This window comes from Ursus arctos, unplaced genomic scaffold, assembly GCF_023065955.2.
Source record: "Ursus arctos isolate Adak ecotype North America unplaced genomic scaffold, UrsArc2.0 scaffold_23, whole genome shotgun sequence".
Lineage (NCBI taxonomy): Eukaryota > Metazoa > Chordata > Mammalia > Carnivora > Ursidae > Ursus > Ursus arctos.
In genome coordinates, this window is record NW_026622908.1 from 38,427,152 (window position 1) to 38,453,978 (window position 26,827).

Consider the following 26,827-nt stretch of genomic DNA (forward strand, 5'->3'; position numbering starts at 1 on the left):
GTGGGCCCCGCCCCCTAAAGGCCTCCGCCCCGCCCCTGGGGGGCACCGCCCATTGGGCGGAGACGCGACCGCCCTGAGCGAGTGCGCCTGCGCGGACAGACCCCGGGTTCTCTGGGGGGCGAGCACGGGGTAGGTCTGTTTTATCCGGCTCGGCTTTGGAGAAGCTGTTCAAAGCGGACCAAAAGGGGCCGAGAAGAAACGAATGGAATCCCAGCACCTCGGGAACGCCCTAGGTGGTCTGAGCTCAGGCTGAGGAGCCTCCACGTCAACTATATGGCTCCAGGACGGGAGTGACCACGGATCTGTGTCCTTCCCTGGCAGAGAGAAGCGCCTGTCCGTCTGGAACTGGCTGGCTGGTTCCTCAAAACAACTCTGTGTGGTTTCTCGAGGCCCTAGATTGCACTTTTAGTCCATTCTGTGTGGGTAGTGCTTGACAGAGGTCCTTATACATCCTTCCTTGCCCGGAATCACGAGACCGATGACCTGGGAAGAAGGGCCCTGATGCCAGCCAGCGCTCTCTTCCCTGGGCAGCCAGGCGAATCCCAGTCCCTGTTTTGCCTCTCAGCAGGGTCCGTGATAGCAGCTTTGCAAAAGTGGGATCCCAGGAGGAGAGCTTCTTAGATCAAGGAAACCGTACCACCCAAAATTCTCAATCTTATTAGGTGTTGAATTAAGGCCATCATTGCTAGGGACAAACCCAACTCAAACCAACTTTTGCAGATCGGAAATTATTGGGTCACAAAACCATAAAGTCCTGGGAGGCGGATGGTAGCACAGCAGTATTCAAGGCCTCATCCTCCTTATTTGACTCTGCCCTTCCTTTTGTGACGTCAAAATTCCTTTCAGCAGATAGTCTCAAAATTTCTATTTCAAATCTGGAGAGAATGGATCTGATTGGCTATGGTGATCACCACTGCCCCTATTGGGCGAAGCTTCCTCTTTCTTGCTGCCTCCTGGCTGCCAGGTAGCCTTGGATGAATGACCCTTGGGCAAGGTCAGTGATCACTCCTAGAGCGCAGAAGGGATCATGAGGAAGGCAGTCTCAGCTACTGACTTACCTGAGGGATATCATGGTTGGTTTTTGCAATCATCTCACTCCGAATATAGCGTCAGAGCGGCTCCAGTTCAGAGCAGCTGTCAGAAAGCTGGGTGAAACTGTTTCTGAGGGGTCCGGACGAGAGCGGATGACCTTCATTTTGTGTCATAAACTTTCTGTGCTGTATAATTTTTAATCTGTGCGTATGTTACTTTGGTCATAAAAAATTAGAAAACACAGGGCTCAGACAGTTGAACATCCAACTCTTGATTTCAGCTCAGGTGGTGATCTCAGGGTCGTGAGAGATCGTGATCTCAACTGCGAGATAGAGATCGAGAGAGAGAGAGAGAGAGAGAGAGAGAGAGAGATCGAGCCCTGCATCCGGCTCAGCGCTGGGCAAGGAGCCTGCTTGGGATTCTCTCCCCTCTTCCTCTGCTCCTCCCCCCTTCGCTCATGCACACATGCATGTGCACTCTCTCTCTAAAAAAAAAAAGAAAGAAAAGAAAAGAAAAAATACTACTGATGGACTAACTTGAGTTTATATTCTGCAATCCTTCACTCACTGGTACTGTGTTGGCAGGTGAAATAGGCACGTGATGCTTGGAGCGAGAGTGGTCATCTTGACCTGTGAATTGACCATGGGTTGGAGGCCATACCTGGAGGCAGGACAAAACAGAAGGAGGCTGAGCCCTGACATCCATCGCCAGGCTGCTGGATGCTCACCTCCAGACTTTCACAAGAGAGGGAAATAAACCACCTTGTGTAAGCCACGCTTGTTTGGGGTTTTCTGTCACTGGTGCCCTTTAGGTGTTAGACTCTACTTCCAGAAGGCCCCTCTTGTACCCCCAAGACTGGGTAAGTGCCCCCTTGTCTGTTCTTTAAACACCCCACACTTCTTCTTTTCTTAGCATTTACTACATTTTTGTGTAGCTGACCATGCACTCCCCCTGGATAGTAATTTCCATAAGGACAGGCAGAACCTATTTTATACACCATTTTCTGCAAATGCTAGAAACTCCTAAAACAATGACAGTAATAACTTGTGAAGGTGACAGACGCAATGATTCCACCCAGGGTGTTGAGGGGAAATGACAAACTGACTGCTACATACTTTCCTAGTCAAACGGGTCATTGCCAAGTCATCTGGGTTTGGGGGGTGGGGGTGGGGCTGGCCCTCCTGAATAACCAAAGATGGAAAATTAGGGCAAAGGAGGGAGGGAGGGAGGGAGGGAGGGAGGAAAAAGTGGCAGGAAATTTGAGTCATCTGAGGCAGCTGGCACTGGAAGAGGGTGCCCTTCCTACTTTGTTTCCGCCATTTTTCCACTCCTGGCTCTTTTCGGCTCCCCCGGGCTCTAGCCCACCCCCTTTGGTCCTGGCGTCCTGTCATTGACACTTACGTCCCTATACCGTGCCTCAGTTATACCCAACTTCATTCACATTTCAGAGCGACCCTGATACACACAAAAGAGGAGAGAGAGCGAGAGCAAGACAAGACAGCTCCTTATTCTTCTCTCATTCGTTCATTCCCCATTCATTCACTGCCAAGAACTACAGATACCAAGGTGAACAGACACCATCTCCAGCCTCAGGGAAGTTACATTCTTGGTTGGAACTGGAGAGGACACAGGAGATCTCCGTTCCCCAAGATTTCTCAGTCCTTCAGACGATCAAGAACAAAAAAACTGCAAATTGAAATATTCATTGTGTTTCCTCTCTACCCCCTTCTACAAAGTGTTTGTTGTTTGTTTGTTTAACTCCTCAGCACTGGGTCTTGTTATGCCCATTCATTGGATGGAGAAGTCATGTCCACGGAAGTGAGGAGCGCCAGACAAGTAGGTCAGAGTTTGAGGTGGAACAAAGAAGATATTTGAGCAGCTGAGGTATTGGGGGGTGAGGATTTGGGAACTGGTTGGAAAAGCAGTTTTTAAAGGAAGTGTCGCCCTGTGGTACACAGGACCCCCAATTCGGTCTTCAGGAGATCTTTAGTGAAGACTTTGTCTTATTTTTTTCTGGACTTGCAAGTCAGATTGGTCTGGCTGGTTTTCACTGGGGCTCCTTCCTCCTGGCTCCCCCTCTACGCTCAGCAGTTCTGCCTGTATGACCCAGAAGAAATTGTGCCACTGAGGCAGGGGCTGGTAGCTGCCAACAAAGTTATCCACTCTCTGGCTTTCCTTAAAAAATAGAGTATATTTTATTTTACAGCAATGTGCCCAGTAGCTAAAAAAAAAAAAATCCTGCATTTTTCAACCTCCTTTGCTGTTAGTAATGACTGGGTGACTAGGGGTACTCGGTTGGTTAAGCATCTGACTCTTGAGCTCAGCTCAGATTTTGATCTCAGGGTCATGAGTTCAAGCCCTGCAGCAGGATCCCACTGGGATTAGAGCCTGCTAAGTAAGTAAGTAAATAAATAAAAACTGGGTGACTTTGTGATATAAGCAGAAGGATTGAGAAGAGTTACTTGGAAGGCTGTTTAAAGGAGCTGAGTCAGCTGGGAGGTGAGTCCTTTTGCCTTCCTCACCTTCTTCTTAGCTGCTGCTTCAATTTCAGATGTGATAGCTGGAACTCCTGCAGCTATATTGGACCATGAGGTGACCTAGAAAGTAGAAACCATTCAAGCTCTGGATAGCCTACCCTCAGACCGATTTAAGTGGGAGGGGGGGAATCAAGTTTTATCTTTTTACGGTTACTTTAGGTTTTTCGTAATGTATCCAAACTTAAACCTGATATGGTTATGGTTAATATGGTACTACTTTATTATTATTTGGTTGGGTTTGGTAAATGAATTTATATTTTACAAATTTCTTTCCTTTATTATTTTATTAAATTTACACAGAAACCACACACACACTCTTTTGTCAATGCAAAATTGTGATTATAAACATACATGCTTTCTTAAAGTATAGCTTTTGGATTTTTTTCTTTTCATTTTTTTGCCCAGGATTTCCCTACTTATTAACAGCCTAGTGTATGTCCTCTCATATAATCTCATCCAAATCTGAATCTACTGGCTGAAAGAGGCTGAGGGGCAGGGTGGGGAGAAGCAAAGAAAAGTAAAGTATAGGCATGTGAATGAAGGTGGAGACCATTATTGCTTGTCATAAATATTCTAGCTGGATCACACTTCCCCACCGCTGTCCAGCCCCCGCCCCAGGATTGCATGACTGTGGAATTTACTTCAGCCACTGCAATGTGCACAGAGGTTACTATGTGTCACTTCCAGGTAGAAACCTTCACAAACCAGAGTCCAATTTGCCACCCATCCCTTTCCCTTTCATCGAGAGGGCACATCCATCAGCTTTTCTCCCTGCATGACTGTGATGAGCAGGGCCCCCTGCCAGGCCATGTCAGATGTGAGTGAGCAATAAATCTGAGTTGTGTTGACCCACTGAGATCTGGGGGTTGTATGTCTTCACAGTGTAACAGCTGATCTGCACTGAACTAGGAGAGCGTAACAGGGGATGTTAATTGTCTCCTTCTTCCTTTAGTAATCAAACTCCTAGTCTAGGGCCACCCAACTAACAAGTACATTTCCTAGCCTCTCTTTCACCTAAAAGTACTCCTGTGACTTCATTAGAGCAAATAAGATATAAGTGGAAATAATATTTACAACTTCTGGCTATGTCCTTTAAGAAACGGGGTATATCCTGCTTCCCCTTCTCTACTTCCTGCTGGCTGGAATGCAGATGCAATGGCAGGAGCTGGAGCAGCCACACTAGACCAAGAGACAAATATCATATGTTGAAGATGGCAAAGCAGCAAGAAAAAATTTGAGTCCCCTTCACTAGGGAGCCACCTGGAGTATTACATGAGAGAGAAATGAAATTGTATTTTATTTAAGCCTCGGTTATTTAGGCTTTGGTTACAGAAGCTGAGCCTGTAACCTAATACCCAACCCATGTGTTAGCCTTGTTTTGACAATTAGAGTGTGGAGAATAAAAACCATATCTCCTGGGGCGCCTGGGTGGCTCAGTTGGTTAATTCTGACTCTTGGTTTTGGCTCAGGTCATGATCTCGTGGTTGTGAGATCAAGCCCTGCATCAGGCTCCACACTGACCATGGAGTCTGCTTCAGATTCTGTCTCCCTCGGCCTCCCCCTCTTTCATCCCCTGCACCCCCCCCCCACTAGCTTGTATGCTCTCTCTTGCTCGCTCTCTCTCTCTCAAATGAATAAATAAAATCTTTTAGAAACCAAATGTCCTTCCATGGACTTAGGAATGAGTCAAGTGAAATCCTGGCCCTCCAGAACATGTGGTCTAGCGGGGGTTTCAGAAAATCAAGCAAGGGCAAAGCCACATGGCAGAGAAAACTTCAAGGTGCTCTTATTTCAAAGTTGCTCTCAGAGAAACCAGTGAGAGGCAGGGGAAGAAGGACCCGGAAGGGACCAAGCGAAGCCTGGGTTCTGCACAAGTCCCGTGGCGGGAAGCTCAGCCTGCTCCCACAGGGGGTGCTGGAAGGTAAATCTGGCCAAGGTAGGGGAGCTGGGCTGTCACGTGGCCACAAGCTCCTCTGAGAGCTGCCCTGTGCCCACGGGGCCATTGGAGTAGATCCTCCCAAGACAGGTCACAGGTGCTACTAGAAACAAAAGCACACCAGAGCCGGGGACATGCAACCTCAGGTAACGTCGACGTGTCATATACCCCCTGCTCTCACCAGCGTCGGCTCAAGAATCCCACCAAGGGGAAGAGCCTCTTCTAGACTCTAGAGTGAGCCGTTCTGGCGAACTAGGGAGGGGCCATCAGCTGGAGCAGGGGTGCTTATCACCGGGGCGCCTGGGTGGCTCAAGTCGTTAAGCATCTGACTTCGGCTCAGGGCGTGATCCCAGAGTCCTAGGATCGAGCCCCATATCGGGCTCCTCCGCTGGGAGCCTGCATCTTCCTCTCCCACTCCCCTGCTTGTGTTCCCTCTCTCGCTGGCTGTCTCTCTCTCTGTCAAATAAATAAATAAAATCTTAAAAAAAAAAAAAAGGAGTGCTTATCACCCCAGTGTTTAAATCCCCCCACCCCCACCCCCATGTTCATACACACACACACACACACACACACACACACACACACACACCAGTTTTTTAAGAGCAAGAAGGAGGGCATGGTATGATAGCTGATGAAGTGCTCAGCAAGCCAGGCCAGGCTCAGGCTCCAGCTTGGGCCCCCAGGAACTTTAAGCCTTGGTCTTCTTGCAGCTCCCCCCACTTCCATCCTCACCAGCCTTAGGATGGGCCATGATAAGCCCCGGTCAAACACAGCTCCCCAGGTCTGAGGGCCAGCTGGTGTCAGAATGAAAGGACAGCCGACAGCCTCTCCTCCAGGCAGCAGGGCCCAGGCAGACCCCACCAGGGGAGGGGAGGTCAGGCAGGTTCCGGCTAGAGGCCCACAACTCAACCCGTTCGTCCCAGGCTGGACAGCTCCCCAGAGCCAACATCACAGGGAATGGTGGGGAGAGGCCCAAGTCAGGGAGAGACCGACTAGGCCTCAGACGTGGGCCTCACCCTGCCTCTGAGCTCCAGTCCGTTTTGTCACTTAGTGGCCTTGGTCCGGGGTGACCTTGGCCAAGTCCTTTCTGTTCTCTGGGCCTTGATTTCTCATCTGTAAAGCCAGAGATGGAACCAGATGGCCCCTCAGTCATGACATTGCGCTAAGAGACAGCTCCCTCTTAACCCCTAAGTCTTGGACAGGCTTCCCACATACAGCAGTCTAACAAGTATGAACTTAAGTCCAAAATACATGATCAACTTTATGTAATATTCACGTAACACCTACCAAGAGTTGAAGCACCCTACACATGTGAACGCATGAGGTCCTGTTTTTATTTCCTATTTATTTATTTATTTATTTATTTATTTATTCAAGATTTTATTTATTTATTTGACAGAGAGAGAGACAGCCAGCGAGAGAGGGAACACAAGCAGGGGGAGTGGGAGAGGAAGAAGCAGGCTCCCAGCGGAGGAGCCCGATATGGGGCTCGATCCTAGGACTCTGGGATCACGCCCTGAGCCGAAGGCAGACGTTTAACGACTGAGCCACTCAGGTGCCCCTATTTCCTCTTTAAAGATGGTGACAGGTGCCTGGTTCGGTAGAACAAGGGACTCTGGATCTCAGGGTCCTGAATTCGAGCCCCACGGAGGGCATAGAGCCTACTTAAAAATAAACAAATAAAATAAATAAGATAAATAAAATAAAATAAAAATAAAATAAAATAAAATAAAATAAAATAAAATAAAATAAAATAAATAAAGATCGTGAACAGGAGGCACAGAGAGAGGAAGCAACTTGTCCAAGTTCGCGCAGCGAGTCAAGGCCAGGCTAGGATGTGAACGCAGTCCATCTGGCCTCTAGCACTGTGCTCCTAACCGCTCTGCTCCCTCCTTCTGTAAGCAACGTTTCATTTCCCTAGCGCAAGTGCAATCTTGTCTCCCTTCCCAGCCACAGAATCCAGTGAGATTTGCAGACTATTGTGGGGTCAGGAACAAATGGGGGTGGGGTCCAGACGACATGGGGATCACCCTTACAGTTAGAGCTCCCCCAGCAATGGACGGTGACATGCCAATGCCCTCTGTCTCTGGCCAGGTCACACAGGTGCCCCTCCCAGGGCCAGCCCTCAGGGGTCCCACCAGCTCCTCGGAAGGCCACCCGCTTAGCACCCACCTACCTACAATCACTGTCTCTCTCTGCAGAGCTGAGCGGGTGCAGAACCGGCCTCGGCCCTGCACGGAAGCCACCAGCCCCTGTGTCCCCTAGAGAGGGCCTCCCCCTCCTTTCCATCCTGGCATCTTCTCCTGTGCCCACCCACCCACCGGCGGGCGCTCTCGTCTAACTTCCTCTCCCAAACCGGGGCTGGGGCGGGAGTTTTCTTCGGGATGGCTCTGCAACAGGGCAAAGCTGTCCTTCCTTCTCTCCTGCTGCTGTGAGAACAGGAAGGAAATTAACATTTCCAAATATTACACACACGCTCCTTTCCGTGCAAAGTGCTTGGCAAATAGTTCAAGTAACAGGAGAAGTTGATAACAGAAGGTGTTACAAAATTCAAGTTAAATCTGTCTTCCCACAGTTTAAACTTGGTCCCGTTCCACTGAGAATATTCGCCATAGAGTAAAGTCTAGTCCCTCGTTTTGGTGAAAACCTTTTGGATTTGAGATTGGTCCTTCCACCTCACGGAAGTCTTGAGTTTCCAGGGTCAACAGCCCCCCGGGATGTCTGTGTCCTCTCCCTCTTCCCCTCCCTCCAGAGCTGCAACCTGTCCGCACACTCCCCCACCCGCTTCCACAGCCCCCCTGCTCTGTCTTAGGTACTCCCTTCCTCTTAACCTCTTCCTGCTCTTGCAGCTTCTCCTGGTCAGGCCTCCTTCGCTCTCCGCGGTCTGACATCTCCCTCACCTATGCGGCGCTCCCCATCACGCCTGATAAATTCCACGCTCTTGAATGTGGCATTCAAGGCCCACCTGTGGCCTGGTCTTTGCTCTCCTTTCCCGAGTGGGTCATTAGTGCTATCCTCCCAGATTTTTCTAGTCTTCATTCTCAACACATGCTGGATTACACTGCCATGGTCCCTTGTGGCCGTGTGACTTGCTCAGACCAATGAAATTCGAGCAGTAATGGCACGTGTCACTCCGGGCAAGTGCTGTGACAGCCAGCGTGCGAGCTGGCGCATGCCCTGCCCCCACCACTGGCACTTGCTGATGGCGAAGTCTCTATCGGTCTGCGTCCCCGAGTGGGGGCGTCTCCAATCACAGCCCCACATGCTCTGTAATGGACACACAGGAAGACCAAGAAAGAAACATTATTTTTAAATGGGGGGGTTGTTTGTTCCTGCCCATTCTGACTGATATAATGTGTCTCTTGGACCTATGACCTTTGCAATTCCACCTTGCCTGGCTACCGACCACTGCTTGGGTTCACAGGGATGCCGAGGCTGCCCTCGTTGACTGCCATTCTCTGCTCCCCATGCCCACTCAGCAAAATCCTCTGATCCGTTGAGGCTCAGTACAGTTGTCACTTCTACCGGGAAGCCTTCCTAACTTTCCACCCAAGTCAGCTGAAGGGAAGGAAAAATTCTTCTCTACCCTCAAGGTCTTCTAGCCGGACTAGGAATTCAACTTACATGAGATAGACTAACAGGAGAAAAAAAATCCTAAAGATTTATTACATGCACTCAGAGGCCAAATAATGAAATTGGCATCCAAAGAAATGACCCAGGCAGGCAGTTTTTATACTTTTTAGACAAAGAAACAATAAATCTGTGAGGAATTGACAGGACAAAGAAAACTTAACTTCGGGAGCTTTGATTAGGAATTCTAAACAGGATTTGGGCTCGGGGTAAATTAGTAAAAAGTAACAAGGCTCATTTAGACAGCCTTCTTGGATCTAAATTTCCCATCAACAGCGATGAGGCTCTCTTTAGCTCCTAGTACAGGACAGGTACCTCTCACAAGGGAGATCTCTTTTCTGCTTTCACGGGGACAGAGGAGGGTGTGAGTGTCCTTCTTGCACAGACCATCTGTTAAGTAACTTCTATTTAAAATAATATGCCAGGGCGCCCAGGTGGCTCAGTAGGTTAAGCTTCTGACTCTTGATTTCAGCTCAGGTCATGATCTCAGGGTCGTGAGATCAAGCCCCGCGTCAGGCTCCACGCTTAGCACAGAGTCTGCTTGAGATTCTCTGCTCCTCCCTGCCTGCTCTCCCGTGTGTGCTCTCTCTCGCTCTAAACAGGGCAGTGTTCACTGAAAAGAAGAGTCTCTAACATATCTAATAATTATGCCCTCCATCTCCCATCCCTCCCCGCCTGTCCCCTGCATTGTTTCCTGACCCCCATGCCCAGCATGAATTGGCAGCAGAATAGTCAAGAGCGTGGAATTTGCAGTCAGGCAGACCTGGGTTCAAATCACGACTCTACCACTCACTAGGAGCCATATCTCCTCAAGGGAGTGCTTGAGTCCTCCAAGCCTCAGTTTCCCCATTTGTAAATTGGGAACAATCTCGACCTCATAAGGTGTCCATGGGAAGCACATGGGAGAGGGTATCTAGCATCTACGGGACTCCTTGAATGAGTCAGGCTTGGGGACTGGGAGAGTAGAGTGGCCACAGAAGGTCTTGCTGAGGAGGGGACAGCGGAGATGACAGCTGAAATGTGGAGAAGGAGCCGGTCATGCAAAAGGCTGGGAGAAGAATATTCCAAACAGGGAAGAGCCCTTGCAAAAGCCCAGGGTAACCGAATTCCATAAATGGCCACTTTTCCACCTCCAGTCTTCCTCCCACACCTGGATGTCCCACAGCCCACCAGGGGCATCTAGGCCACATGGCACCCAGCATGACCTCGTCGCATACTTCACCTGCGCGTTACCAGCAAGGGGCTGCCGCAGGAGGAGACGGGAAGATCAGGGCGGTACTGCCAAGTGGGCTCTAGGCCCCGGGCCGTGTGGATACGCTGGCTATCACTGGGGGCTCAGGGGATGTCACTGCCACCAGCAGAGGCTCTGAGTCTCAGTTTGCTTGGCCTCCCGGGTGGAACTTCTAGCACACTGACAGGGCCACGAGGAAAGTAAACGCTCTTGTCTAATCTTCCCCCGTGTGATCATAGGGCCTCCAGAGGTGGCCACTCTCTGGGCAGAATCCAGGTCCTCTATTCCTTCTCCAAAGGCGGCCATGGGGCATCAGCATCAGCACCCACCCCCGAGGCCTACTGGCTGGAACTCAACTCGCAAGCGTTGGAACCGAGGTAATGCCCAGCCTGTCCTTATGGGTCTGCCCTGTCCTCCAAACAGATCCACACAGCACAGTCCCACAGAGCATGAGCGGTTCCATCCCCCATCAGGGCCCTCAAAGCTCCAAGGTCTTTCCTGAGCATCAGACAAGGTCCTTGGCCACAGGCTTGTCGGAGCCTCCGGACTTGGCCACGTATTCCCTGAAGAGCGAATAAGACATTGGGCCAAAGTTGCCAAAGGCTGAGCAGAAATGGTTCATCGCTCTGAATTCAGGCCCGTGTGTGCAATCCAGCAGGGCCAGTGTCGCATGCACGAGGAGGGGGAGCCGTGGGGCTGTTGAGCTGGCTTGAGTCAGGTGTCAAGACGGCCTCCTGGTGCCGCTCCAGCTGGGGCTGGGCCCACTGTGCCTGGCACCTGGGAGAGCCAGCTCCCCACGTCGCTTTCCTGCTGCCCCAAGAGGCAGGGCTGGTGACAGAAGCCGGCCAGACTCGAGGAGGAAGAGGAAGGACCTCAGCTCTGGGACCTGCGGGCCTCTGAGCGTTGCCCACGGAGGCGGGCAGCAGCAAGCCTTCTCCGAGCTGTCCCAGCTCAGAGCCCTCCCAGCCAGACTACCGGACACCGGGAGCCCCAACGCTTCGCTAACTCCCCTTGCAACTTTTTGGTAAGTGACACTTCCCGGCCTCCCATTTCTTCCTCTCTAGAATGAGGGCATTGGACTTGTTCCAGGGAAGCAGCCAGTCCAGACTGCGTGCCAACGCTGGTTAGAGTGACAAGTGGCTGGGGGTGCACGTTGCTCGGACCTCAAGGCCACATCGGGCGCCCAGATTGCCTGGCGGTGTCTGCCCTGCACTCGGGGTGGGAGGGGCAGAGCAGGTGCCCTGTAACTGACACCCATGAGCTGGAGGGCCTCTGGGCCCCATCCTGTGGAACATTCTGCCCCTCGGAATCTGTGGGCTGAAATCAGGTAGTTAAAAGCAGATGTTACTGACGGGAAGGTTGTGGATGCTTCAACAGAAACCCAGGTCAGGCTGATGAATCACCTCTCCTAAAGGAATGAATGCCAGGAAAAGGACTCTGGGGACAAGATGCGACAGGAAGGTCGCTAATCAGACAATATTTTAAATGTTTTGGATGACCAGCCCTCTTGCTGTCCAGCTTGAGAGGATGCCGTCAGCAAGGGACTAATTGCAGGGCCACCGAGTGTGGCTGTCCCTCTTCCCCGTGACTCACTCCAGCAGGGCAGGACGCCACCTCCAGCATTTACTGGGAGACCCAGGGGGGCTGGACCCCTGGTCGATACCTTTCTTTCTCCAGGGCTTCTTCCACGTCCCTCCTGGGTCCTGCACAAGCCGGCCCCTCTCTGTTACTCCCTCCCCCCCTTCCTTTCCAAATCTCCCCCCACTCCCACCCCTGCACCCCCAGACTCCCTCCCTACCCTGGCCTTTCCCTCACCCTGCAGATGGCACCAAAGAAGAGGGGTCCAGGGAGGGGGGTGCCCAGTTGGGTTTTTCCTAAAAAGGTCTTCATCCCTTCCACATCCAGGCCCTGGCATGGTTCCTCAAAGTCTCAAGCTGGATGGTCAAGCAGCCCCGGGTGAGAGGGAAGGGGGCAGTTCTCGGGGGAGAGCTGGAGGGATACGCGGCAGAACCTTCCAGTGACTCAGAGAGGGCCCATCCACATCTGCTCTTCTTGGGCCCCTTGGGGTAACACTAAAGGCAGAAACTTCAAAATGCAAGTTTTCAAACTTCTGATCACACAAAATATTTCAAACCTAACAAAAGTAAAAAAGGACAGTGTCACGAACCCCACAGTACCATCACTCGGCGTCAAGAATTACAACACCACTCCCGAGTGTTTCATTATGACCTCACCGTAATGAAAGACCACACACTGGAGGCTGGAGACCAAGACCAAAGCGCCGGCCAATTCCATTCCTGGTGAGAGCCCCCTTCTTGGCCCGCAGACAGCCCCCTTCTCACTGTGCCTCCACATGGTGGGGAGATTGAGGACAGCTCTCTGGGGTCTCTGCTTTAAAGGCACTAATGCCATCACGAGGGCCCACTCTCACGGCCTCAGCTAAACCCAACTCCCTCCCCACCAGCCCACCTCTTAATACCATCGTATTGGGAGTTAGGCTTCAACATATGAATTGGGGGGCAGGGAGGGAGACAACTCAGTCCACAGCGATTACACAAATCTTTGTTTTATCTAGACCCCCATTTAAAAAAAAGTTGTTACTCATTAATTTTTGCTGGTGCATTTTAAGGCACAGATTACCATTTCATTTTAAGACTTTATTGTACATCTCCAAGAGGTAAGGATTTTAAAAATATGTGTAGCCACAATGCTATTGTACCCCAAACAAAATTACCAATAACTTTAATATCATCTCATGTCCAGTCCATGTTCAAATTTCTGTAATTCTCTCAAGAAGCCTTTTAATGGTTTATTGATTTGAATTAGGGATGAGGATCTTAAGAATATAGACATGTGTTGCGTTTGGTTGTTGTTTATTAAGACTTTGAATAAATAATAGTCTTCCCCTTTTTATGTTTTTTTCTTTTTTTTTTTTGCTTAAAGAGTGGGAGTGAGGAGTGCCTGGGTGGCTCAGTGGGTTGAGCATCCATTGATTTCGGCTCAGGTCATGATCCCAGGGTTGTGAGATCGAGCCCCGTGTCAGGCTCCGCGCTCAACAGGGAGTCTGCTTTTCTCCCTCCCCCCCCTTCCCCTGCTCTCTCTATAAAATAAACAAATAAATCTTTAAAAAGTGGGAGTGGGTGGGGGTCACTTATCTTATAGAATGTCCCAAGTGTTGGGTGCAGATGATGCTTCCTTGTTCCTTTATCTACGTACTTCCTAAAGACTGCTAGTTAGATTCAGACTTAAGCTGAAAAACTTTTACCGTTCCACGGATCTCTTACCACATCATTTCAATAGGCACATAATTGATAGATGCTAGGGTCGATCAGTGGGTCCTAATGTGATCAACTTCATCTGTTGGACTTCGCCCTTCGACCTCTCATCGTATGGGTCCAATATCCACTGAGCCTCTTCCCCTAGATCCTTTGTTTTATTAGAAACTGCGAAACAGTGATTTCTTCATTCTGCCATTCCTTCTGGGTTTACTTGCTAGAACTCTTCAATAAAGAAGAACTTTCCTTCAGCATTATTTGTAGTTACCTGAAATATACCTGAAATATTCGCTCAGACAAAAACAGCATAAATATTGATGATTATTTCCCTTTCTCTATCCATGATCAGAATCACGACTTGGTGCCCTAGCAATCCTCCACGACAGCAAAGGAGACACTGTATACTGTACGGAGCTCGTGGCTTTCTGTATATTTAATCTGTTTCAATTGAGTTGATGTGATGCTCAAATTGTCCCACTTGTGGCCACTGGAAGCCTCTTCCTACTGATTCCCGAGCCTTTGCAAGGACTCCAGTGATCTTTGGAGGCTCCCAACTTTCTGCACCTTCGAGACATCCTCGGCCCCTCCTGCACATTTCTTGGCCCAGCGCTGGAATCTGTCATCTCTTCCCGAATCCCCAATCCTCTAGTGGTAAATGGTATCTAGAGGCCACAAGCTGGGCCTCAGGGTACTCCATGCTATCATATTATCATGGCTTCTAGGTTTTTCGGCTGCCAGAGCCAAGAGATAGAGTCAACTCGTGAACAGCACAGGTCTGAGCTATGCGCGTCCGTTTACACACGGAATCTTTCCAGTACATACGGTGCAGCGCTACCAATGGATTTTTCCCTTCCTCATGAACTTCTGAATAACATTTTCTTTTCTCTCCCCACCTTATTGTAAGAATACAGGACATAATACACATACCGTACACAGTATGTGTTAATCGACTTTTTATGTCATCGGTAAGGCTTCTGGCCAACAGCAGACTGTTAGCAGTGAAGTTTTAGCGGAGTCAAAAGTTATATGTGGATTTTTGGCAGCCTGGGGAGAGGGGGTCAGTGCTCGTAAACCCCACATTATTCCACAGTCAACTCTACATATTTTGATAGAAAGAGAAAAATAATCAGTACAAACTTAGACTTCCAGTTCAAGTTTTAAGACCGTGGGAGTTTTATTTAACTTTTTGTTGTGGACTTACGTCTCTTTTTTCTTCCACTGAAAGCCTTGCGTCAGGACAACATTGGCATAATTACTTCCTTACTGGCTTTAACCTCTCACTTCGGGGTTTCAAAATAACAGTGGCAACATCACCAATAATAAGGTTACTAGATGCAGTTCCAGATTTCTTGGTTTTTTCCTTGTTGTCATTATTGTTTATCCTTGGAAAGTACCCCCCACTCTGTGAACGTGGAGTCAAAATTCGGCATTTTAAAGCCATTTGAGGGGCGCCTGGGTGGCTTAGTCGGTGAAGCGCCTGGCTTGGGCTCCGATCATGATCCCAGGGTCCTGGGATCAAGCCGTGTCAGGCTCTCCGCTCAGTGGGGACCCTGCTTCTCCCTCTACCTGCACTCCCCCTGCTTGTGCTCTCTCTCTGAGTCAAATAAATATATAAAATCTTTAAAAAAATAAAGCCACTTGAGGCCATATTTTGCTCTGTGTGGCTATGTCACCAACTTGATAACCATTGGGTTCATTTGTTTTATTTTATTTTATCTTAAAGATTTTATTTATTCATTTGACAGAGAGAGACAGCCAGCGAGAGAGGGAACACAAGCAGGGGGAGTGGGAGAGGAAGAAGCAGGCTCCCAGCGAAGGAGCCTGATGTGGGGCTCGATCCCAGAACGCTGGGATCACGCCCTGAGCCGAAGGCAGACGCCTAACGACTGCGCCACCCAGGTGCCCCTATTTTATTTTATTTTTTTAATGAGCAGAGAGCCCCATGCAGGGCTCAGTCCCAAGACCCTGAGATCATGACCTGACCCAAAGGCAGACGCTTAACTGACTGAGTCACCTAGACACACCGGGTTCATTTATTTTAGTTCTCAATTTCGAGGGATGTCTTTTTGATCAATGGATTCCGTAAAACACTTACCTGGCTGCAAAATCAAACTAGAAAACAAGGGAAGTCTCACTTCTATCCCTGCCTTTCCCCATTAATACCTAGTCTTATTAGTCCTGGGTTTCTCCTTGCTCTGATTCTTATTAAGAACATGTATGTCGTTGTAGGTAAAAGCAGCAAGCTACAAATACTGTACTCTTCTGCCCCCTCCTTTTTTTTTAAACAAACAATATACCCTGGAGACCTCAACCATCTCCTTGTTTTTCCCACCTACATTATACCCAGTTGTGCGGCCCGCACTGCAGCTTACCTGACTGATGTCCCCGGTTGTCGGTCGCCTTGGGCACGCTGCTAATTTTTTGCTTTTGCAAATAACGTTGCAGGGCAGAGCTGGTGTGTGCATCCTTTAAAAAAAATCACAGGCTCAAAATGGCATCACTTCGGCCAAGTCCCCAGGCCAAGCTTAATACATAATCTAACTGCAGTTTCAACCTCCCCCAGAAATGTAATCTTAACTGGTCAGTCAGGAATTTTTCTACCCGCGCCAGTGAGTCTGCCAAATGGGCCATCTCCATCCCCTAAAGGAAGACGAGGTGATCTGCGTGATAAGACCGCTTGGTTTCCCACCCCAAGGGAAAGCAGCCTCACCTGGAAAATCTTTTTCTTTTGCTGGTAACTTTCTTGCCCCACCGTCCTTCCATGAATACTTTCCACATTGTGCCAACGCCTCGGGACTTCCCCTCTGTTTGCTAGAGAGGATGCTGCCCGAGCCATAAATTGTCTACTAAAGCCAATTAGATCTTTAAGATTTACTTGGTTGAATTATCTAACAGTAGTTTTCTATTTTTCTCAAAATGTATCTTTGGATTAGAATCCTAGAAGTAGAATCGCTACATTGAAAAGGGGCGTGTGCGTGCGTGTGCGTGTGTGTGCGCGTGCGTGTGTGCGCGTGCGCGCGTGTGCATGTGTGTGCGTGTGTGTGTGTGTCATTTGCTAGATGCCGTCAAATCCCTTCCATGAGGTTGGACCACCAAAGCTAAATTTTAACAAAGTGGAGAATTGAGGGGTAAGATGCAGCCCCCCCCTTCCATCCGCCACCCAGGCCTGGGGACCAGGCCAGCGTGTTCTCAAGGGTCAGGCCGGGACAGATCTCGCAGAGGAACACCAGGGTCCCCAGCAGTCCCGGAAGGAGCCGTAAAATGCCATTCTCCTTACTTTGGCTGGAATGATACCAGTTGAATGGGCAGCCCTGTTCACCTCAGGCTGAGCAGCAGCTCTGGATACTCTTTTTTTTTTTTTAACCTTCTTTGATTGACAACCTTAAAAATTAATTATTCCTTTCTGCATTTGGTTTGGCAGCCAAAATGGTTCAAGGTATGGATCCCATGGGAGAGCTATGTCAGGTGCTCAGCAAATGGAGTTTACTGGTAAGTTTGTTGGTTGATCTGACCCTGGTGGTCTTTCTTTACCAATGCAAGGAAAGCTCGTGTGGCTAGGATGCATTCAGTCTCTTATTCGTCCAACCGGCGTGAACTGAACTCCCCCTCACTCTGAGCTCTCCTCCAGAAATAAAACCCTATACAGCCTACATGTTGATTCCAGCCCACGTTGCTTGAGGTCTGGCTCATGCTATGTTTGGGGGTCTGTTTTTTGCTTTTGTCTTTGTTTTTGTTTTTTAAGAAAGTAGTTGCTTACATTTGAAGATAAGGATTTCACATAAATATCCAGACTCTAACATCTCTTGAAAACATTGCCCGTCTGGCATCACCAGCCAGACATGGCAACTGCTGGCAGGAGCAGGATAGAAACTGCCTCCTTGACTATGGACTATGAGAAACAAACTGAGGGCCACAGAGGGGAGGGGGGTGGGGGAATGGGATAGGCCGGTGATGGGTGGTAAGGAGGGCACGTATTGCATGGTGCACTGGGTGTTATACGCAACTAATGAATCATCAAGCCTTACATCGGAAACCGGGGATGTACTGTATGGTGACTAACATAATATAATAAAAAATCATTATAAAAAAAAAAAAGAAAAAAAAAAAAAGAAACTGCCTCCTTGTGGTGGGGCGTGAGCCTCCCCGTGTCCATGATGCCGTCCAGCCGTTCCAGTCATCTCCCTCACCTCCTGGATCATGAGTTTGTGAGTCCTGCCCTCGACTGCAAGCTTCCTGAAGGCAAAGACCACTAGTGTCTTTCTGGGGGTTTGTTTGTTTTTGTAATCTCTACACCCACCGTGGAGATCAAACTTACAACCCCCCAAGATCAAGCGTTGCCTGCTCTTCCAACTGAGCGAGCCAGGCATCCCGAGGACCACTTGTGTCTTATCAGACCTTGACTTTGCAGCATCCAGCCCAGGCCTCAGCACACAGTGGGTCCCCAGTAAGTGTTTGTTGTATGAATAACAGGTCTCTCGGATGCACGCGTCACATCTCTTCTAACATTAAAATTATGCAACTGTGCAAAGCAGCATCATGGGTGCCCCTGGTCTGTGCCATCGCACCGCCTAAAGTCGCCTGTATGCCCGTGTGCTGTCCTCGGTGTCTTTACGGCGACATTTGACACCTCCCCCCCTTCCTCCTAGCAATCTCCTCTCCAAATGAGGATAGCAATGCATCCCTCACGGGCCCTGGGAAGAGCACACGAGATCAGGAAAGTCAAGCATAGCACCTGCCACTTATTTTTAGCACGTTATTAGCAGCACCCTTATCTCCAAGATAGGAAGAGTCTCCCCACTCTTTGTTAGAATTTATGGTTGAGGATTATTTGTTTGGTTAGGCTTTTTTTTTTTTTTTTCAGCCAAGCCCCAAGGAAGAGATCACAATAGAAATCTCTGTATTCTGTGAATTTTCTAAATCCCCTCCTCACAAACACTGATGGGGGTAGAGATCTTATCAGAGAGGGTCATATGTCTTATCAGGTCCATTTAGCAGCCCTCAGGGGCACAGCTAAGGCAGGTCGGAGCACATATAACAAGCCACTCATGCTGGCCATTGCATGCTCAGAACCCAAGAAGACAGCATGAAGTGGTTTGGGGTCCTCGCGCTGGTGGCCCTCTCAGAATGCTTAGTCACGTAAGTACAGGGACTGCAGGTGGCATCAGCTCTCTTTCTGGGCTCCTTCTTGCCTTCTTATTCTTCTGCTCATTCATGGGTAGAGAAGAGACTATAATCATTCCCAGACTCTTAAAGTTCAAGTTTCCATTTATTGATCAGTAGCTTACTACGTGCACTGTGGGGTCCAGGTGTCTTGAGGCAGGCCTGCAGGGTTGTTCAGCTCCAGGAGTGCCAATCATATCAGGAGCCTTATGAAATGGTGCCCCTTGGAATTGTGCAGTGCACAACCTTTGCAACTGTAGGGATGGTCCTATCTAGGAACAGCATTTCTCCCGCATTTGTTTCTAGGTCTCCTCTCTGCTGTCACTCCATTTTCCTATGTATATGTCTCTGTCCCTTTGGATGTCTCTCTGCATGCAAAACTCTTTTTTTCTCTGCCCTCTTAATTTCTCTAATTTATTCCCCATCACCTCACTTCCTTCATAACCCCTCTCTTCTGGTTGAACCCTGGAAAAAGATCAAGAGGACAACTGGCAGGCCCAGTTTTGCCTCTAACAAGCAGTGTGACCATAGCCAAGTTACCAACTCCCTATAAAAACAGGATGATGATTTCCATTCTACCTCCCTCCCAGGGCTTCTTTGAGAAAGACACAGTAAGATGACAGTAGCAATAGTGACAACTGCCATTGTCAAGACCTCTTATAGGTCAGGTGCATGATAGCCGTCATTTTGCTTCACACCCCAAACGTTCTACATGAGGGGGTTCTTCTCATACCGCCTTTTTACAGGTGGGGAAACTGAGGCACAGAAAGTCCACATGGCTTACCCAAGATGACACAACAGAACCGGTATTCAAACCTAAGTTTATTACCGTAGTCTTTCCATTGTGATGGGCGGCCTGTCCCGATGATAAGATGACATCATAAAAATGTTTGGAAAATACGCGGTAGGATGTAGCAGTTACATTGTAACACGGGGCAGGCGAGCTCACTGTCTCTCATCTGTTTCTCTTTCCCAATGCTGGCTTAAAGAATCCCTCTGACAAGGATCAAGTCCATCCGAGAAAACCTCAGGGAGAAAGACAGGCTGAAAGATTACCTGGAGAAGCATCCTTACAACCTGGCCTACAAGTTTCTTGAGTCTGGAGACCCGGACCCGGGGATACATTATGAACCCATGAGGAACTACCTGGATGTAAGTGCTGGGGGGGGGGGGCGTTCTCCAGAGCATAGTGCTGGGGTTCATCTGTGGGTGTGAGCAGGGGTGCTGGGGCTCCTGCAGGAAGAGACACAGGAACGGGGACCCCATCCCCAGAGGAGAAGGCACCGCCACCCTCAACTCCTGGTCTGCGGTGACCAGGTCCAACGACGAGCAGGTGGCAGGTAAGCATCCACTTTAGCATCAACGATACGTCAGTGGGCTCCTGTGCGCCCCGGCACTTGGCTTGAGGGATTTTGTTCTTTCTGAACTAAGCAAATCGCTGAGTTACAGTGGGAGGGTGAGCCATGTCTGCTCCAACGACAAAGCCCACTTTTGACACCCCACACAGAGGAAGTTCAGCCTCCACCGCCCCAAGAATGACACCAGTAAAAAAGCTATTGAGCGCCCACAGTTATCATTATTGTTAACACAAGGTCTCGTCTCTTCTCCAAGAATGCATAGCCCAGCCTGAGAGACAAGCAGAAAGCAAATGAATGTCAAGTAAAAGGGCCAACTGCATGGTATTAATATTATGTTTTGAGTTTAGAGGAAGTGGTCTGGGGTGACCCAGGGGGGCTGCCGAGAGGAGGAAGCACTCAAGCTGGGCCTTGAAGGGTGGAAAAGATTTAGTGAGCAGCAGGGGGACACTGAAGAGCTTTTCAAATGGAGGCACTGGCCTGAGTAGAGACTATAAGGTAGAGTGGTTGAAAGCTGATTTCAGGAGACACGGGACACCCGATGGAGCCAGGCACCCTGGGGGTCAGGGAGGACTCGGGCAACCCGCCTTAACCATCCCTTCCCGGCCCCTGCAGCTGGCCTACGTCGGCACCATCAGCATTGGAACGCCCCCACAGGAGTTCAAGGTCATCTTTGACACGGGCTCGACTGACTTGTGGGTCCCTTCCATCTACTGCTCCAGCCCAGCCTGTGGTGAGTGCCTGCACCCCCGTCCCGTGCCCCCACCCTGTCCTCTGCCCTTGGCAGGCTAACAGATGCTCACCTCCTGTGTCTGCAGCTAATCACAACGTCTTCAACCCTCTGCTGTCCTCCACCTTCCGGATCTCGGGCCGGCCCATCCACCTCCAGTATGGCTCCGGGAGGATGTCAGGATTTCTCGCCTATGACACCGTTCGGGTAACGTGGAAACCAGAGGCTGAGGAAGGCTGGCCCGGGGAACAATGACAACTTATATAGGACCAGATGTAGGGTCAGCTGGGAACACCTGTCTTTCCCAAAGTCCCCCAGCAGCTGGCTGACTGCCTGTGGGGCTGTATCCCTAGGGAGACAGTGCCTCCCGCTGACACAGGGACTCCTAGAGTAGCTAACCCAGAGGATGGATCATCGTGCTGGCGGGGGTGGGGGCGTGGATTTGCAGCTCCCTTCCCCTTGGTTAGCTCAAGACTGATTTTCCTGGGAACAGGGAGAGGTGCAGGAAAACTGCCCACTTTTTTTTTTTTTAAGATTTTATGTATTTATTGGACACAGAGAGAGCACAAGCAGGGAGAGCAGCAAGCAGAGGGAGAGAGAGAAGCAGGCTCCCCGCTAAGCAGGGAGCCCGACGCGGTGCTCGATCCCAGGACCCTGGGATCATGACCTGAGTTGAAGGCAGACACTTAACTGACTGAACCACCCAGGCGCCCCAACCGCCCACTTTTATATTCTCAGACTGTGCCAAGCACGGTGCTGGGTGCTTTCGTTGTGAGAACTTGTTTGATCCCACACCAGCCCTACGTGGCGGGCACTGTTACCGCCATCAGGCAGATGGGTGACCTGAGGGAGACTGAGTGCCTTTCCCAAGGTCATGCGCCTGTTAAGTGGCAGAGCTGGGATGCGAAGCAGGACTCACACAGATGGGGGATGTCTTAGGGGAAAGGGCAGAACTGATATGGGGTCTCTGGGGGCTCCAGGCACTCAGGCAAAGAAGCAGGGGCCACAGAAGTGGGGGGGGGCCTGAAAAATGGGTCCTTACCCCTGGGGGCCTCTGAGACTCTAATAAAAACTATGGGCTGTCTCCCCTAAAGTGCCTGAACACACACACACACACACACATACACACACACACACACACACAAAAGCATACTTTCCAGGCAGAATTTTCATAAGAGCTCTGATGGCATGTGGTGTAACAGGCTTCCCTCCTTGAGCGGACATAGAATCCACAATGAATTGCAATGAATTCACTCCATTTCTGTCATCAGAGCATAGTCATGCCCAAAAGAAGACCATCCTCCTCTCTATTCCTTTTGTCCTCAAGTGGAAACAATTTGGTCGCACTTTGAGTCTGTTTCCTCACCTGTAAAAAAGGGATGACGTCAGCAGGAAGAGCAGGTGTTGGTTAAAATCCACAGGGTCCACGCAGACAGCACCCATATCTCTGGCTTGTCACAGGCAGCTGAGGACCCGAGGGCACAGCCACACCTCGGTTTTTCTCTGTGCTGTTAGTGGCATCTCCCAGCCCAGCCCCACTTTCCAAACCTCTCCTTAGCAACACCCTCTTCTCCCACAGTTCGGGGGCCTTGTCGACGAGTCCCAGGCCTTTGGCCTGAGTCTGAGGGAACCCGGCAAGTTCATGGAATATGCAGTCTTCGACGGCATCCTGGGCCTGGGCTACCCCAGCCTCGGCCTCAGAGGGACCATCCCTGTCTTCGACAACCTGTGGAGACAAGGTCTCATTTCCGAGGAGCTCTTTGCCTTCTACTTGAGCAAGTAAGTCTGGGTTGCACGATTTGTCCAAATCAGCTGTTAAATGCTTCCAGTTACATGAAAAATTGCAGACTACTTGATCCTGAGGTTTCTTGAGAGATAGCCTCGTCCAGGGTCAGCAAACTATGGCCTGGGGGCCCTATTTGGCCCACCACCTGTTTTTGTAAATAAAGTTTTATTGAGACACAAGCATGCTCATTTGTTTCCATCTCGTCTGTGGCTGCCATGGCTCTACAGCGGCAGCATGGAGCAGTCAGAAACTATCACGCAGGCTGCCAAGCCTAAAATCATGGTGACCTGGCCCTTTACAGGGAAACTCTGCTGACCCCTGTAGTCCAAGTCCCTCATTTGACCGGGGGGAACTGAGTCTCAGAAGGGAGCTTTGCACAAGATTGCCCAGGCAGGTGGCCACAGACAGGCTGCAGCAAAGGCCTCTCTGAGCTGAGGCCTCTGTGATGGGAGAGAGCCAGGCTTCGGAGGCCAAGTCCCAGGTAGAGGGAAAAACCCATGCGATGGTCTGAAGGAGCACCCAAGGCCCAGCGAGGGAGCCAGTGTGGCTGGAGCACTGGGGGAGGAGGGGGTGGGAATGGAGCCTGGCAGGGAGGCAGGGGCAAGGTTCCCCTGGGGTTCTGCGCCATGTGGAAGTGGAGGCCTCTGGCAGGGGTGAGGCAGGGAAGAGACATGATCCAAATTCCAGTTTTGAAAGCTCACCCTGGTTGTCCGCTGAAGAATGATGCAGTGGAGTGGAGGCAGGGAGGCCAGAGAAGAGGCTACAACAGCCTCTTTAGGAGAGAGAGGGTGGCAGCTTGGTCCAGGGAGGTGGAGGGAAGAGGAAGAACAATGTAGAGTCAGGATATATGTTGGAAGAAGATTTGCCCATAGATTTGCTCTGGAAGGAAGGAGAGGGGTCGGCAGAGACGTGTCCCCCCTCACTAACATCTTGCATGCTCCCAGGACCTACTAACGTAATTTGCGAGAACAGCGCAACATGAAAATAGGAGGCCCCTTGTTTTACAAATATTAGGAATTTCAGGACAGGGACAGCAGAGAGGTAGGACCTTGCTGAGCATGGGGCCCTGCAGCCCGCACCCTGTGTGAGCTTTTCTGAAAGAGGACAGGCCAGACCTCTCTGGCTGGCGTGGCCTCCAACTGCATAGCCAAATGCACGATCGCTGAAGGGGACTGGCAGAGGTGGTGGTCAGAGCCCGCCCTGCAGCCAGACTGTCCAGGTTCGATCTCGGTTTCATGGTCCATTAGCCAGGCCTCAACCCCTCCGTGCCTCAACCTTCCTATCTGTAGAATGGCGAGCAGAGGAGTGCCAACTCCACGGGGCTTTGTGACATGTGGACAAGTGAGCCATGAGAAGCGCGCCCTTAGACGGTGCCTGGTGTGGTGCTGAGCTTGAGAAAAGCAAACCCCCCCTTCCCCTCACAATGAGCCCTTCCTCCCCTTCCCCCCTCAGAAAGGAGGAGGAGGGCAGTGTGGTGATGTTCGGCGGTGTGGACCACTCCTACTATAGCGGAGACCTCAACTGGGTGCCTGTGTCCAGACCCTTCTACTGGCAGTTATCCATGGACAGGTAAGCCCGTCCTCTAAGGACAGCCCCAGGTGGTGCCCACACACGCACGCGCACACACACACGTACGCGTGCGCACACTCACACAGACACATGGGCACACGCACACCACCCGCAGGTTCTAATAGCCCCACGCCCCCTGACAAGGTCTTGACCAGGGAAGAGGGCTCAGGCTTGGCTCTTGGAGCATGAGGAGAGGGGAGGGGAGGCGTACAGGTCTGGGGAACTGAATTCTCTCTGGGAAGAGGCAGCAGACAGAGGTCTGCACCCACCTACTGGGGGAAGGCTAAGTGAAAAGGGGGATCAGGGAGAATTCTACCAATCTGACGGGGTCCCTAGCACACTGGACTGTCGGTTTGAAAGCAAGGAAAGTCCTGGGCAAGCCAAGATGGCTGGTCACCCTAGAGAGAAGCTACCCAGCAGTGGAGAGAGGTCAGCTTCATTCCGGAGGCCTGAAAGCAAATCATGCAAAGATCCCACCCCACCCCCCACCTTAGCCGGGGTACACGGTGGGGCAGAGGCCCTGACAGAGATAATCAGAAAGCTGGCAATCGACCTGAGCACAAGGAGGCAATAACTAATGGGATTCTGTGTGATACCAGCAGACAAAAGCTTAAAATGTCCTTTGGAAGCTTCCATAGCCCGTGTCTTGGCCCCTGGGCTAGCTCAGGCATTGTCTGGCCGGGGGCCCTGGCATCTGAGCTGGAAGCTGGTGGAGAGCAGCCTGTGGTCCCCTTCCTGCCATTCTGAGTACCTGCTGCCCAGGAGAACTCCAGCTTCACTGCGTGGGTCCCCTAATACGCCAGATACCAGATACAGGTCTCTTGTCCCTCCCTCACTTACTGGTTCATTCATTCATTCAACAAACATGTTCAGCATGTGCTGTGCTGGACACTTGAAGGAGGAACTGAGGGTAGAAATTGCTCTTACAGAGCTCATTCCCTAACAGGGCCGATGTACATGAAACAAGTCACACAAATAGTGAATTACCACTTTGATACATGCCAGAAATGAGTAAAAGTACGCCGAGGTGACCAAGAGAGGAGGCTGATTGAGTCTGGGGGCAAGACTTCCCTAAAAAAGTGAAAGGGAAGCTGGAACCTGAAAGATGAGGAGGAATTAGCCAGACAAAGGGAGCGGGGATGGTTCTAGAAAGGGGTACCGGCATATGCAAAGACCTTGAGGCACAAGAGAACTTGGGCCATTCAAGAACTGAAGGAAGTCAAAGAAGGTCAGTATGATCAGAAGAAAGGGAAACAGCTGGCAGGCATGAGTTGAAGGGCTGTTCTGGAGACAGCCAGGGAGGGGGTGGTAGTGAAGGGAGCCCCCAATGTGATCCCGGTACCTGCTTTATCTCCCCTGTCTCTCAGCATCTCCATGAACGGGGTGGTTATTGCTTGTGATGGTGGCTGCGAGGCTATTATTGATACTGGAACCTCATTGCTGATTGGCCCATCTGACGTTGTCTTCAACATCCAGAAGATCATCAATGCCAACCAGTCCTACAGTGGCGAGGTGATGGGTCATGCCGCGGGGACACTCTGGGGCTCTCCATACATAGAAGGATCAGCTGGGTCAACCTCTTTCCCTCTTTCTCTGACAGTACATAATTGACTGTGACGGTGTCAACACTCTGCCTGACATCGTCTTCACCATCAATGGCATCAACTACCCAGTGCCAGCCAGTGCCTACATCCGGGAGGTGACGACTCAACCCTGGGGCCTGGTGCTCAAATCTGGGACTTGCAGGAATGTGGGATAGCACCCGGGAGGAGGAGGCACCCTGGAGGCTAAGCCACACCATTGCAGATGCTGCAGGGTGGCCACGCAGGGCCGGCCTAGAGCGGGAAGTCTGTCTAGAGAAGGCAGAGCTCAGTCTTAAGGAGCCCGGGGCGATGAGGAGAGAAGGAAAGGCATTCTCTGCAGAGGGAACAGCCGGAGCGTGAGTCACAGGAAGGATACAGCAGAGTGTGAGGAGAGCCGCAGGCAGTTCTGGTTCCTGGATGGGCAGCCCACTTCTGCAGCTGCTCAGAGAGCCACTTGGCTCACGGGAAAGGAGGGCGATCCAGCGGAGAAGGGCTGGCTGTTGGGGGGGGGGGGCTGCGGGTGAGGGCTCGGGCTGACTGGTGAGTTTCTGTCTCCCCCAGGGTCATCAGGGTACCTGCTACAGCAACTTTGATGAAGGCAGAGGCGGCTCGTTCCTCTCCGACTCCTGGATTCTGGGCGATGTCTTCCTGAGGTTGTATTTTACCGTCTTCGATCGAGCGAACAACACGATTGGCCTGGCTCCAGCAGTGTAAACGCCGGAGCTGCTTCAGAACGCAACGACACGCCCACTCCAAACACACACACACACACACACACACACACACTCACTTGGGGCACTCCCGCTCAGGGGCCAGCCTGAACTCTGGGGCTCTGTGAAGCCCGGCTCTCGGTGGAGAATAAAAGACCTCATTTTCCATGGTGCTGAAATGAACAAGCGCCTCTCTTTGGATCGGGGGAGGTGCATCAGAATCAGGCAGGACTCCAGAATCGAGTCTGGAACACCCCCCCCCCCCCCCCCCCCCGTGAGAGGAGCCCAACGCC

At 50.8% G+C, this 26,827-nt stretch overlaps 1 protein-coding gene and 1 long non-coding RNA gene across 3 annotated transcripts; one reads left to right on the plus strand and one right to left on the minus strand.

Moving 5' to 3' along the window:
* Positions 1-12,188: 12,188 nt before the first annotated feature.
* On the minus strand, positions 12,189-21,122 carry LOC125282429 (uncharacterized). Of its 2 annotated transcripts, XR_008961079.1 has the most exons (4): positions 20,960-21,122; positions 19,631-19,827; positions 16,014-16,107; positions 12,189-12,500 (listed from the first exon to the last, which is right to left on the minus strand). It is a non-coding gene; the product is annotated as an uncharacterized LOC125282429 (long non-coding RNA). The 2 variants fall into 2 exon arrangements; XR_007189559.2 differs by lacking the exon at positions 20,960-21,122 and having other exon boundaries at positions 19,631-20,943.
* Positions 18,725-26,567, plus strand: LOC113246924 (pepsin F-like). Its single transcript, XM_026487669.4, has 9 exons — positions 18,725-18,777; positions 19,791-19,953; positions 20,772-20,889; positions 20,975-21,093; positions 22,466-22,665; positions 24,125-24,241; positions 25,609-25,753; positions 25,842-25,940; positions 26,386-26,567. The coding sequence occupies exons 1-9, from the start codon at positions 18,725-18,727 to the stop codon at positions 26,536-26,538; spliced, it is 1,167 nt and encodes a 388-aa protein (XP_026343454.3). The 3' UTR covers positions 26,539-26,567.
* Positions 26,568-26,827: the final 260 nt, after the last annotated feature.